The sequence below is a fragment of the Monodelphis domestica genome, chromosome 8 (genome assembly GCF_027887165.1).
Source record: "Monodelphis domestica isolate mMonDom1 chromosome 8, mMonDom1.pri, whole genome shotgun sequence".
NCBI lineage: Eukaryota > Metazoa > Chordata > Mammalia > Didelphimorphia > Didelphidae > Monodelphis > Monodelphis domestica.
This window is the reverse complement of record NC_077234.1, coordinates 86,325,038-86,339,380: the sequence shown is the minus strand read 5'-3', so window position 1 is coordinate 86,339,380 and position 14,343 is coordinate 86,325,038. Positions and strand designations below refer to the sequence as shown.

At 35.6% G+C, this 14,343-nt stretch overlaps 1 protein-coding gene across 4 annotated transcripts in view; it reads right to left on the bottom strand.

The window, feature by feature from the left end:
- The window catches only part of INO80D (INO80 complex subunit D), a 66,939-nt gene that overhangs the window by 50,407 nt on the left and 2,189 nt on the right, over window positions 1-14,343 (bottom strand). For all 4 annotated transcript variants that reach the window (XM_016425156.2, XM_016425157.2, XM_001370900.5 and 1 more), the window contains exons 2-4: window positions 13,471-13,543; window positions 3,193-3,288; window positions 2,842-3,088 (exon numbers count right to left, since the gene is read on the bottom strand). In XM_016425156.2, the coding sequence (XP_016280642.1) occupies window positions 2,842-3,059 (218 nt within the window). In that variant the 5' untranslated portion in view covers window positions 3,060-3,088; window positions 3,193-3,288; window positions 13,471-13,543. The remainder of the gene's footprint in view (window positions 1-2,841; window positions 3,089-3,192; window positions 3,289-13,470; window positions 13,544-14,343) is intronic.

Genomic DNA, 14,343 nt, shown 5'->3' with positions numbered 1-14,343 from the left:
ATACACATGAAACTTTGCTTCAGTGAACTGAAAATTTTGATCTCACTAATCTTAAAAGTGAATTTTAAACAATTTCATTGTTTTTACTTAGGCTTCAAATCAATTTTCTCTCTTCACGTGAACAGGTCTCTTTTGTCAATTTGATTATGAATTGTCTCATTTACAATTACCCAAAGAGAACTTGAACATGAAAATAAATAAATCTGTTGTTGTTACCTATAGAAAAGGCAAAGTTTAGTCTTATAGACTAGTATAACAGTTATAAATAGATTCAGGAATAGTTAAGGTCTATAAATAGGTTAAAGTTTAAACTTCTTCATATCCTAATACCCATCATCCTAGGTGGCATAGTGGATAAAGCACAAGACCCAAGGTCAGAAAGATCTAAGTTTAGTCTAACCACAGACACTTAACCATGTAACCCTGGGCAAGTCACTTAACCCCTATTTGTTTCTCATCTGTAAAAATGGGGGCACCCTGGAGAAAGAAATGGCAAACAAATCCATTGGATTCACTAAGAAAATCACCTGGATAAAGTCCATGGGGTCACAGAGAGTTAAATATGACTGACCAATAAGACTTCTTCCAGTTGTTTTAAAACATTAACCCTTTCTTAAATACTGATTTCACCAATCAGAAGTAATGGACTCATTTTTTCGAATTTGAAAAACAGTTCTAATGACAGATGAGTCAATATAGAAAAAGAAAATATAGAGAACATCAGGTTGTGAGTCTTATCCAGTAAAGATAGCTAAATAAATATTTAATCATAGCACCACCTAATAGATTTATAAGGAATTAGCATTCTATCCTTAGTCTAGCTTTGCCTTAAAAAAAAATCTTAAATCTACTTCAGAACTGAAAAGTGAGGAAAAAGAGTGTCTAGAATGCCTGTAATGGTTTCAGGAAGTTCTGATTACCCTTTCATCTTAATTTGTGTCCTTAATTCTAGTAATAATACTAAGTCTTTGGCCCTTGGAAAAATATTCAAGATTGGCAAATGCTTCAATGTTGAACTAAATTTAAAGGCAAATTTTTATAGATATTAAAAAATGCTACTTAAGGCAATGAATTAATTTGTGTTCATCCATCATCCTCAAATAGAGGAATGAGAAATTATAATTTTCAGGCTACTTATTAATCTATAAAATCAAACTCTGACATGCACATTTGCTACAAAGTATGGGTCTTTTTTTTTTCATCTAAGATTAAACATTTACTTCTTCCCAAACTAAAAAGCTATCTGTAGCATTCAGGTATTGTAATTTGAAGCTTTAAGTGCTGATTAGTAATTCTAAGGGATTTACTCCCAAATCATTACATTATACCACACTCATTTTTAGTATGATCTCTTTTTATACAATTATTTATTTCATACATTAAGAGTGACAGGTCTGGTTGTTCATCAGAACAACTTTTATACTCTATGAAACAGATATTTACTTAAACACAAAGATGTGAAGTTTAAATGTCTGTTTCCCCTCCTCCCCCCCAACAGAAAAATAATCCACAAGAAAGGTGCAAAGCTAAAACTGTGGTTTTAAGTTATATATATATATATATATATATATATATATATATATATATATATACACACACACACACACACATATATATACAAATATAAAACCAACAACAGTATAACCAGTTCTTAAGGGATAGCTAGAATTGCTGGGAGAATATGAAGCATTTATTTGCTCCACTGTATAATTCTCTACATGAGTGTATAAGATAATCAACATTGCTCTTTGGAGATGAGAAGAAGTCATAAAGTGAAAAGTAGTCTCTAAAAAAAAGTATGACTTCTCTTTAAGAATAAGCAATATGCAGGGCAGCTAGGTGGCTCAGTGAATTGAGAGCCAGGCCTAGAGATGGGAGGTCCTAGGTTCAAATTTGGCCTCAGATACTTCCCAGCTGTGTGACTCTGGGCAAGTCACTTAATCCCCATTGCCTAGCCCTTACCACTCTTCTGCCTTGGAACTACACAATATTGATTCTAAGATGGAAGGTAAGAGTTTAAAAAAAAAAATGCAAAATGTGTGACCAGCAGCTGATCCTCTCAATGCACATATATATACTTTACTTTAAAACATATTTCCATTACATTTTCTTAGAAAGAATTTGCTAGAGTACCATTTTTCAATTTATATTGTAGATCCACCTTAGATGTAAAAGCATACTCATGTTCTGTGATTACACTAGATATGCACTTTTTAATACCAAACAATATAACAAAAAGGTTTAAAATTAATTTGAAAGAACATAAAACCTGGTTGATATCTTTAACTGGAAATACTAAGGCATAATTCAATGACCTTTCTCATCTTTCCTTTTAAAAAAAAAATACGCCTATATATCCTGCCATCTTTTAACAAAAAATTTCAAAATCCTTGAAAAATATTTGATTTTATTAATAATATTTCATTGACAAATTTTTTCTATTATTTTCTTCATTTAAACGACTGATAAAAAAAGTCACACCTTACTTTAAAAGGCCTTAATAAGCCATACAAATAAGAGCATAGCAAATATCAAGAAAAAAATGTTTAACAGTAATTCTGGATTGCCTACAAAATTTAAAGCTGGGGGGAAACAGCTTGAACATCCTTTATTTGAAAGTTCCTTTTAAAAATAATTTCCTTCTCCCTGAAAAACATGGCATTCACATATTTAAATATGGTTAGGAATAGTAGTATTCCCAAATTCTTATATGTAAGTTTTTTGCATATCCCTACTCCCCAAAGTCAAGTTCAACCTAAACAAAAAATAAATAACAAAAACAAAAAACTCAAATCACAATCCACAATCACTAATTACATTTATGCTCTCCTGGACTCTTACCTGCGATCCTCAGATTTGGGGATGGGGTTGGTGCAGCGTTGGCTGTTATACTTGGCCACATATTCACATTGCTTGAAGGGGGCAGTCTTGTCCTCCAGAACGTGTCTGATACAGAAAGCGTAGCCGTTGAGCCGCCGCTGCTTGCACAGTTTGGGGCTATATGAGCACAAGGGCTTATTGTCAACCTCAGAGAAGTGTATGTGTTTCCCTTCATACATCACGTGACTCTATTCCTTGTGAACATCAGCTAAAAGATAGTCAAAAAAGAATCAATAAATAATAAAAATGTGTCCAAATATATAAAGTTTCAATTTTACATTTCATCAGAGGGTTCTGATCATAAAGTTATACCTGATTTTAAATCTTCTGTACCATATCAATGTTAAGAAAGAGCCCCAAGGACACCACTATACTGGAATGCTGCAGAATCAAGATGAAGCAGATTGTCTATGAAAATATCAAAAGTCCTAGTTAATACTTTGAAGTAAAAGAACTACATCACTTAATTAAAAAGGTGATTTCTTAAATGTAATCCAGCATCTTAACCAGGAACTTGATTCCCACTAAGAAACTAAAAGGCATATTATAAAACTTAGAAATTATTCCAAGACAATTAATTTAGTAATTTGAATTCTAGGTAAACCTTATAAACACCTTGAAAGCAGAATAACTTTTCCATAAATGAAGGATATTATCACTAGTTACCAGTGTCATATCTTGTACAGTATTCAGACCATCAACTCCCTTTATAATGCAAAAGGAATGTTAGAAATAATCATCAGAAGGGGCAGCTGGGTGGCTCGGTGGATTGAGAGTCAAGCCGAGAAACCAAAGAGAAATTAATGAGTCTGTGAGAAAGCAAGAAATATTAGAACAAAATTCAAAGATTGAAATAAATAGGATAAAACTTAAGCTAACTGATAATAAAAAAACAATTGGGGGGGGGGGCAGCTGGGTAGCTCAATGGATTGAGAGCCAGGTCTAGAGATGAAGGTCCTAGGTTCGAATATGGCCTCAGTTACTTCCTAGCTGTGTGACCCTGGACAAGAGACTTAATCCTCATTGTCTAGCCTTTACCTCTCTTCTGCCTTGGAACCAATACACAGTATTGATCCTAAGATGGAAGGTAAAGAAAGAAGGGAAGGAGGGAGGGAGGAAGGAAAAAAGGGAGGGTCTGAGGGAGAGAGGAAGGAAGGGAAGGAAATAGGAAGGGAGGGACAAAGGGAAGGAAGGAAGGAAGGAAGGAAGGAAGGAAGGAAGGAAGGAAGGAAGGAAGGAAGGAAGGAAGGAAGGAAGGAAGGAAGGAAGGAAGGAAGGAAGGAAGGAAGGAAGGAAGGAAGGAAGGAAGGAAGGAAGGGAGGAAGGAAGGAAGGGAGGGAGGGAGGGAGGGAGGGAGGGAGGGAGGGAGGGAGGGAGGAGAGAGGGAGGGAGGGAGGGAGGGAGGGAGGAGGGAGGAGGGAGGAGGGAGGAGGGAGGAAGGCGGGAAGGAAGGCGGGAAGGAAGGCAGGAAGGCAGGAAGGCAGGGAGGCAGGGAGGCAGGGAGGGAGACAGGAAGGGAGACAGGAAGGAAGGCAGGAAGGAAGGCAGGAAGGAAGGAAGGGAGAGAGGAAGGAAGGAAGGAAGGAAGGAAGGAAGGAAGGAAGGAAGGAAGGAAGGAAGGAAGGAAGGAAGGAAGGAAGGAAGGAAGGAAGGAAGGAAGGAAGGAAGGAAGGAAGGAAGGAAGGAAGGAAGGAAGGAAGGAAGGAAGGAAGGAAGGAAGGAAGGAAGGAAGGAAGGAAGGGAGGGAGGGAGGGAGGGAGGGAGGGAGGGAGGGAGGGAGGGAGGGAAGGAAGGAAGGAAGGAAGGAAGGAAGGAAGGAAGGAAGGAAGGAAGGAAGGAAGGAAGGAAGGAAGGAAGGAAGGAAGGAAGGAAGGAAGGAAGGAAGGGAGGGAGGGAGGGAGGGAGGGAGGGAGGGAGGGAGGGAGGGAGGGAGGGAGGAATGAGGGGAGGGAGGAAGGGAGGGAGGAATGAGGGGAGGGAGGAAGGGAGGGAGGAAGGGAGGGAGGGAGGGAGGAAGGGAGGAAGGGAGGGAGGGAGGGAGGGAGGGAGGGAGGGAGGAAGAAAGGAAGGAAGGAAGGAAGGAAGGAAGGATCATCAGAAATTCTTTTTTGGGTCAACTGATGGCAGGCTGCCTAAACTATTAAAAAGATTTCTATGGAATGTTCAAATAGCTAAGTCATTATAATATTAAAATGTAATGCTTTATGATTTACAAAGCATTTTCTTCACAATAATCCTGTGAGGCAGGCAGATAAAACAATGCTCTATATACATTATCTCATTTGCTCCAGACAGCAGCAGCAGCAGAAGGTAGGCAATTACATATTACTATTCTAATTTTGCATGTAGGAAAAACTAAGGTACAAAGTAAGTGATTTGCTCAAAGTTACACCTCTCTTAATGGTAGAATCAGGTTATCTAGCTCCAAACAAAGGACTCTACCCAGGACACCAAGATGTCTCTCCATATCAAAAGCTCCTTTCTTCATTAGATACCACATCTTTCTTAGCTAATTTTGTATTTATTTTGTATTCCCACTGAGATTGTAAACTCCTAGAGGACAAAACCCAGGCTCCTACTCTTCAGGTAATACCACATTACTTAACACAGTGGGTCCTTTATAAATGTTACTATACTAATAATAGTTATATGTAAGTACTTATTAACTTTTTCCTCCCTTCTTTTCCAAAGAAATTTCAAATCACTATATCCACATATGCCCATATGTCCATAGATATTAATGATATTTTATAATGCTAAGATACAGAATCTATAATGAACTAATCATGGGCTATTAGAGGCAAGACGTATTAAAAATCATCTAGTAAACATTCATTTTGCAGCTGAAGTTACTGAAAAGTAAGTGACTTATTCAAAGACACTAAGTCAGCCAATAGGAACTCTCATATCACACTGGATAGGAAATGACTAGAACCATACTGAATGATAGATAATACAATGATAGAGTTTCCTTCATACTATCAGATAGCTTTGAATGAGGTTATAAGGGCAGTGGAGGAAGAAATAGTATTGAATCAACTAGATCAGTGCACTCTGGGGATCCCTGGGGATTCCCTAGATCCATGTGGGCAAAACTATGGCACACATGCCAGTGGGGGCTGTTCCCCTCCACATGCACCTAATGATATTTCCCTCATCACCTACTCCTCTGCCCAGCAGCCCAATGGGAGCACTTCCTCCTGCCCTGTCCTAGGGTAAGGTGTGGAGCTCATATGAAGCATAAGGGTTGCAGTTTAGGTACTTTTAGTACCTAACTTTTAGTTAAGTAAAGCATCTTAATTTCTAACACAGTAAATACTGATAAATATAACCCATATAAACAAAAATGCCATGAAGTCCTCAATAATTTTAAAGAGGATATAGTAGTCTAAGATCAAAAAGTTTGACAACCATTGAACTAGTAAATGCCCAAAAATTCCCTTCAGGAGATTTCTCAAGTAAGTCTTAAGTGGAGATAAAAGTCCCACCCCCCCTTTTTTAAATCCTTACCTTCTGTCTTAGAATCAATACTATATATTGGTTCCAAGGCAGAAGAACAATAAGAACAATAGGGGGTTAAGTGACTTGAACAGGGTCTCACAGCTAGGAAGTGACTGAGGCCAGATTTGAACCTAGGACCTCCCATCTCTAGGCCTGGCTCTCAATTCACTGAGCCACCCAGCTGCCCCCAAAAGTTTCCTTTTTTCTAAGTACATTTCCCACCCTATACAATCATAATAGTTAACTGAGATTCTTTGTTTCTCCCCCAAAAAGCATCCCAGAAACTTCAAGTTGTATCCTTAAAATGTGGCTAGTTTCCCAAACAGTAATTTCCTGAGAATACTTCTGGCACAGCAGAACAACAACTAGAAGAATAAGATTCATGGCTCTACAGTCAAGTTGTTGTTCCTAGGCAGTTTCTGAACTTAAACTTAACTGGAAATTTAAGTCAACACAGGGCCCTTTTTTCTGGTACAGAGTGAGGAAAGACCTGAAGTTTAAGCACAATTCACAAACTATCCACTGAAAACTCTTGTTACATATACAATACAATGGGCAAATTCTCTTCTACCCCCACTGGAATTGGACCCAAAAAGTAAATCTTAACTGGAAAGCATATGTACTGGGTAAATTTAATTCGATTAAAGTAAGGGCCAACTGCATTGAAAGATCAGTGCTGGAGATATATACAATGAAATGCATTTCCTGGGCTCAGAAAAATCCAATAAGAAATTACAGTGGCTTCTTCCATTCCTGAATTACACAAAAATTCAGTCAAGATTCCTCCAGCAAGGCCAGCACTAGTGTAACTAACCTCCCAGAAAGACTAGAGACAGCAGAGACTGAATAGCCTATAAAGTTCTACATCCAGAGAGAGCAAAAGGAGAGGTATCAACTAAGTAAACCCCAGGATTATCAGAAAATCCTGAGGCATAGGGACTCTGAGGTCCCTAAGGTGCCTAATACTCTGTGCTGAGATACCAGAGAGGGACCAGAAGACCCAGGCTTTGAACTTTCAAATAAAGTGGGAAGGTGAATTCTGGGAGATGAAAGTCAGTACAGATCCAGGTGATTCAGAGCATTCAGGAAAAAAGCAGTTCAAATATCCAGAACTAATTCACCAAGACCTGAGGTCCCAGAATCCCCCAAATTCTTTCATATAAGTTCCATTCATCTCCAGCCTTTAGCATCGTGACAATGAAGAGAAATGAGTATATACTACAAAAAAGAAGTCTGAAATTTATCCAGGCGCTTTAAAGATTCTACCATATGGGTAATATATTTAATTATCCAATATTCTTTCAGAATAAAAGTCACTTCTATCTTAGGAAAAGAAAAATGGCTATAGCTAAATTCTAGATATTAACATATGTTGCTAGAGATTAAAATGTGAAATTCTAAGACGGGGGAACACTGCTATTTTTAGCTATGAAGTAGAGTTAACTAAATCATTCCTACTTATAGAATTTAGATGTTTATGTTTTTTTAAAAAGAGGAAAACAGGTAATTAAACTCATGTAATTAAGAACAATTATTTAAAATAGACATCCATATTTATAATTAATGAAACGAAAAATAACTATTATTGAGAACAGCCAATATGTAAGTAGATCTTTTCAAAATAAAAGTAACACTTTCAATATCTGCAGGTGCATTGGATATTGGATCTGTAACATAGAATAATAATGGTAATACTTTATGGCACATATAACAGTTTTAAAGACCTTGAAACTAGATGTTATGTTTTTTAAACAGAGAACAATTCATTTCCATAGCTATCTTTTTAGTGAAAGCTACAGTGGAATAAGACATCATCAGGGGAAAGAAATGAGGAGAGGGGAGATAAGCTTTTAACAAAAGCTGTCTGACAGCACTTTTAGGCCTCCAAAAGCAAGAATAAAACAATTTGACAAAAATATGGAGATTATACTCTTAGGGACTACCAATGTGTCACCTCAATGTGGTATCACTGATATGTCATTTCTGTTCTTTTGACTCTCATGTTTCAGAAGTATGGTCGTTTCACTGCCACAGCATTTTTCTTTTCCATCTGTAATTTTATATCCTACCACCTTTTAAAATTTGAGAGCAATATTATTGCATGACACCTTTCTTAAAATGGATATGAATCTAAGTTCTCAGAATGCTAGTATTGTAATCATCATTATAATAATTTATATCATACTCACTAGGTTTCAGACACCCCACTAAGCACTTTTACAATTATCATCTCATTTAATCCTTACAACCACCCTAAAAGGTAAGTACTGTTATATTCCCATTTGATAGTTGAAGAAATTGAGGCAAAGAGTGATTAAACAACCTGCCTAAGCTTACCCTGCTAGTAAATGTCTAAGGACAAATTTGAACTCAGACTCCAGGTCCAGTGCTCTGTGTACTATGCTACCACCTAGCTGCCTGACTTATAAGTAAAAAGAATCTTACTGAAGGGATTACTAAGGCTAAGATTATATTCGCTAATATGATTTTTTAAGGTATTAAAAATGTATATAAGTTTTGTTTGCCATTTTAAGCCTTAATAAAACTGATCAGGATATCAACAAATATAATATTAACCAACATTTTGAAATATACTAGCTTTTAATAGTTAACAGCAAATAAATAAATATAAAAACAAGTAAGCCTATCTGGCTTAAAAATAAAACTCATTCAATTTGTTCTGTATTGACTTTTGGAATTATTAAAATCTAAGCTGTCTATATTATATGAGGCTATCAACCTAGTACAATATTCAGACAGAAAAAAACTGGATGGAGCAGGGGAGGAGGAAAAATCTTATATATATTGCCTCAAATCATGAACAATATTAAGCATGTCCTTAAATATTATTCAAGTTATTCAAACTGGGATATATGAATTCAAGTTGCAATAATACTTAAGTACCTTAAAATAAAACAAAACAATAATTCAAAAGGTCAATTATAGTATTTCTCTCATCTGTCATCTCTTCTTAATTCCAGTTTCCTTAAACCTGAAAGTTAAATGGTTTTCTGGAAAGGTCAGTACAGTATAGTTGCTACTCTTATTGGCCATGTCCTCTCCATATTTATCCCATAGAGTCCTACCGCTTTTAACAGTAATTCCCTGTTTGTGGTTCCACTCAGCAAGGGTCTTTTGGGATTTTGTGATCATCAACTTAGTAAATCTACTAGAAAGAACTACCTTCTCTGTGAAGCCACTTATATACAGGTTAAATTAAATTAAACAAATAACACTGTTCCTTATTATAATGTTATTTACATGAACTCTCTTGCAGATAGTTCATAACAACAACAGTATTTTGATGATATGGTAAAGACAAATTCTCTACCATGAATAACTCTGTAAAACAAATACTATCTTAGTTCCTTATCATTTAGCTCCTGGTCTCCTATAAAAGTATCTGATTATATTAGGAAAGAGAAGTCAAGAACTAGGTTAGAGTTGAGCTCTTTAAAGCTCTTTTGTTCCTCTAAGAATGCCTGTTTCTCATATCTCAACCATCACTGTACACCTAAATCTTCCAAACCAACCACCATAATAAAAACATGCTAATATAAAAAATTCTTCTGGAGCTTTTAGAAAGAAGGGACTAAGAGTAAAAATATGAACATAAAACGTTCCTCTTTGCCCATCTGTGCCCAGAACACTTTATTCACCACATGGAGGTTGGGCATCTGTTTCTTCTCCAGCTTCTGAAAATCACTAATATAAGCATTAAAAAATTTTGCTGCAACAAAAATATTTAGATTGTTTATGGAATTTGTTTTAATGGAATTTTATCTAAAATCATAAATTTTTAAAGCTGGAAGGGCCCTCAGATATCATCCAGTTCAACCCTGATCAAGTCAGAGATAGGAAAACTAGAGACCAAGAGAAGACAGGTTCCTCGTCCAAAGTCACATACAGAGTCAAACCTCTGCTTCTGCAGCAGCTTCCTATATATAACATTGAGTTGATTTATGAAAACCCAGGCCCCCTAGTCCAAGTATTTAAATCTTCCAGTAAAGAAACTGAAGGTCAGGGAAGTTAAGAGTAAATGACTAAAGTTATAAAGCTAGTCAATAGCAGACCTCGGGAAGAGGGTGTGGGGGAGGTTTACAGGTTTCATCAACCTTCTTTATCTATAATTAAGAAGTTCAATAACCATTAAATAAATTAAATAAATAAATAACATCAAATTATCTAAATAAAACATTCTAATAACTTTAGGGAATGAAATCTGTTATCTCCCTGCAGATGACTTATAGAAACATATCCATCTCCCAGTTTCTTCTCTGAGCTTCTGATCCACATCATCAATTACCTGTTAGACATTTTCAAATTGAATATCCCAGAGACATCTCCCAAACCTTAGCCCTTGTCAAAGTCACTGTCAGCCTCCTACTCTCTCACATTATAACCTCAGAATCATTCTACCATTACACTCTCTTTCCCCTACTATATTCAGTCAGTTCCCAAACCTTGTCATTTCTCCCTTCCCAGAATCTTTCATATCCAACCTTCTCAACAGTTCCATAACTATTATCACCTTAGCTCAGGCTCTCCCTATATCAAGTCTCTGCCTACTCTAGTCCATCCTCTACTCTGCTGCCAACTTTTACTTAAAGGTGAATATGTTTGAGGACTGACTTGTGAATGTCCACCTCCCGAGAAAGAACAGATAAAAGAAATAAGGAAGACAATTTTATAGATATATGTCTTTGCCAAAGGATGCCTTCTCTACTGCATGGAGGTAAAGTAAGGAGGAAAGGATAGATTTACCTGGGAATTTTAATGTAACAAATATATAAATTAAAATTTTTTAAAAGATGAATATGATTTTTTTATTCTCCTATTCAATAAACCCTGTTACCTCCAAGACCAATATAAACTCTTCTGTTTAGCTTGCAAAGTTCTATATAAGCTGGCCTCAATCTATCTTTTCAGCCTCATGGGATATTACTACTCTTTTCCCACTGAGTCCAGTCAAACTTTTCTTTCTTCCTAACACACACTTCATTTTTTTTGGCTTTAAGACATTATGTCCCATATGCCTAGGTCTTGCCTCACAGTGTTCAGTATTCCTTTCTTCCCTTAAAATGGAGCTCAAACAAAGTGTTCTCCATAAAGTCTTTCTTAAGGTTCCCAAAACTACTTGTACCCTTCCTCCCAAACTATCCTGCATTTGACCACTTTGCATTTCTTTACTTTATATGTTTACTAAATATATATATGTGTGTGTGTGTATATATATATATATTTTAAACCCTTACTTTCCGTCTTGGAATCAATACTGTGTATTGGTTCCAAGGCAGAAGAGTGGTAAGGGCTAGGCAATGGGGGTTAAGTGACTTGCCCAGAGTCACACAGCTGGGAAGTGTATGAGACCAGATTTGAACCTAGGACCTATCTTTAGGCATGGTTCTCAATCCACTGAGCCACCAGCTGCCCCCACTTTATAGTTATATTATATATATTTATGTATGTATAATTGCCTACTCCATTAGAATATAATTCTTTGCAGTAGAGATTGTTTCATTCACTTTACTTGCATCCCCAGTGCCTAGAATAATGCCTGTCATATAACATGTACTTAATAAATACTTGTTGATTTATTGAAGGCCAGAGACCGAGTGAGTCGGTAATATCTGGTTTAATTGTGCAACCAAAGGCAAATCACTGAACTCATCTGAATTTCCTCAACTGTAAAATGAGAATAATACCTGAAGTACCATCCTCATAGCATTGTTGTGAGGCAGAAACACGTACATGGGTTTTTTTGGCAAACTTTTAAATATTATATAAGCCAATTATTATAACTAGTGGTAAAGATAAAGCAGATGACAATATACCATGACAAAATAAAATAAGAGAATCATATGATCATAGACCTAGAGCTGGAAGAGACTTTAAAGGTCATAAAGCCGAACTCCTTTATTCTAAAGATGAGAACACTAAAGCCCAAAGAATTAAGTGACTTGCCGGAGGTCACACAGATAGGAAGTTAACAGAGCTGGTATTCAAACTCAGGTCCCTTAACTTTACTGCAGTTAAAATGAATAAAAGACTTTCCAGAAAGGAAACTTTGGCTGGGAAATTTTTTTTATGTTATTACAGTAAAATTATCTAAGTTTAAAAATCTTATATGAGGAACAATATCTTTCAATTTTCTACAAATGAACCAATATGCTGCCTCCCTTTTTCTTCATTACCCACTGAGTTAGTTATAAGTTATGAAGTCTGGAGTGTCATGAACCAGAAAAAGGTTAAGTGTTTTCTAGGAGGACATGGATATGGATAAAGATAAGAGGATATGGATAAATATGACATTTCATTCATAGTATAAGTGACTTTTTAATTACACACACCTGTTTTGTTCCATGAGTAGAAATTTAAAAAGAAAATTCTCCTAGGTCAGTTTTAAAATACACAAAGGTGCTTTTTTATTTGTAGGTATGGAATTCAAATTTTTTAATCCACTTAAAAAAAGTTATATAAGAAAGGGAAAATACAAGAATTTCCAATAATTGTCCTGGGCCTTAAAAGAAATACAAGTTTGATTATTTAAAGCTCTTATGACAGGACAAAGCATCTTCTTCCTAAGAACTGAAGTAGATGATCTCTAATTTTCTATCTCTGACATTTTCTATCTATGATATTCTGTGATCTAGTTATCAAACTAAAATATCAATGGTGAACTAATTTAAAGCTAATTCAATACTTTTCCCTCATGTTAAGTCTCATATTTTCATTAGTTTCAAGCACAATTACCTTCTTTTTTTTTTAAAAAGTGAAACCTATCATATTTCTTGGAAGAAAAATGACCCATCACAAACAAATTAAATGAAGTGGAAAAGAGTGGGAAAAGCTTTGGAATACAATGTATGTGTGCGTGTACATACACACTTTAAAATACTAGTAAGTTTCTCAAAAGCAATGTGAAGTCCCATACATCTAGCAACCAATTATTGGGGAAAAGAAAATAGATGCTTTTAAAACCTTAAAGCTTAAAAAAAAATCAATTTACATCTACAGTTCTGAATCCAAGAATTTGAAGGCTGCAAGGATAAGACCCAAATCAAAATGTAAATAAATGGCATTTAGTACCTGTTAACTCCTTTTAGAGGCTGGGTGATAGTGGTAACACTGGACCTGGAGTCAGGAGAACCTGAGTTTGAATCTGTAGAAAATAGGATCATAGTTTTAGAGTTGGAAGGGACTTTAAAGGGATCAGAGATTTAGAGTAGAAACAAACCTTACAGGTAATTTAGTCTAATCACTTCTTTTACAGATAAGGAAACTGAGGCCAAAAGTTTTTAAGCAATATGACAAAGGTTACTCTAACAACAAATGCACAAAATCCAAATTCATATCCAGGCCCTCCAACTCCACAGTTTTGTTTTGTTTTTTTAATTACAACATATTACCTTCTTGCTTCTTAAAACTCACCAGATGTTTGACCAAATCAACCTCAGTTTCTTTATCTGAAAATTTTAATTATCTTATGTAAGATAACTTATATAAAGTTCTCAGCAAAACTTAAAATGCTAATGTATCAGTTACTTTTATTGTACGGCAAATTTGGAATTGTTGAATGACACACAAACCTTTTTGTATACTTAAATCAATATATTGTAACAATTTTAGATACAAAAAAAACCTCATCTATTTAAATAGCTATCAGATACATTTGCTATAATATTTGTATCAAATCCATTCAAATTTTGCATTCAAGATATTCAGGATTGTGCTAAAAAGTTTGGTGCCACAGTTTAAGTTACTTTACTTTTGTTTTTAAGAATGAAAAATTTAATATTAGTCACCCTCTCACTGAAAAATTAGATATAAGTAAGGAATGGGGGAAAAAACCATAGTTTATCCACTGTTTTCCAAGATTTTTACTACATAACAGTATTCTGGAGGTCAAATTGTCAGGAAGTGAAATACTCTGCTAACAAAATCCCAGCATGAGGCATTGGT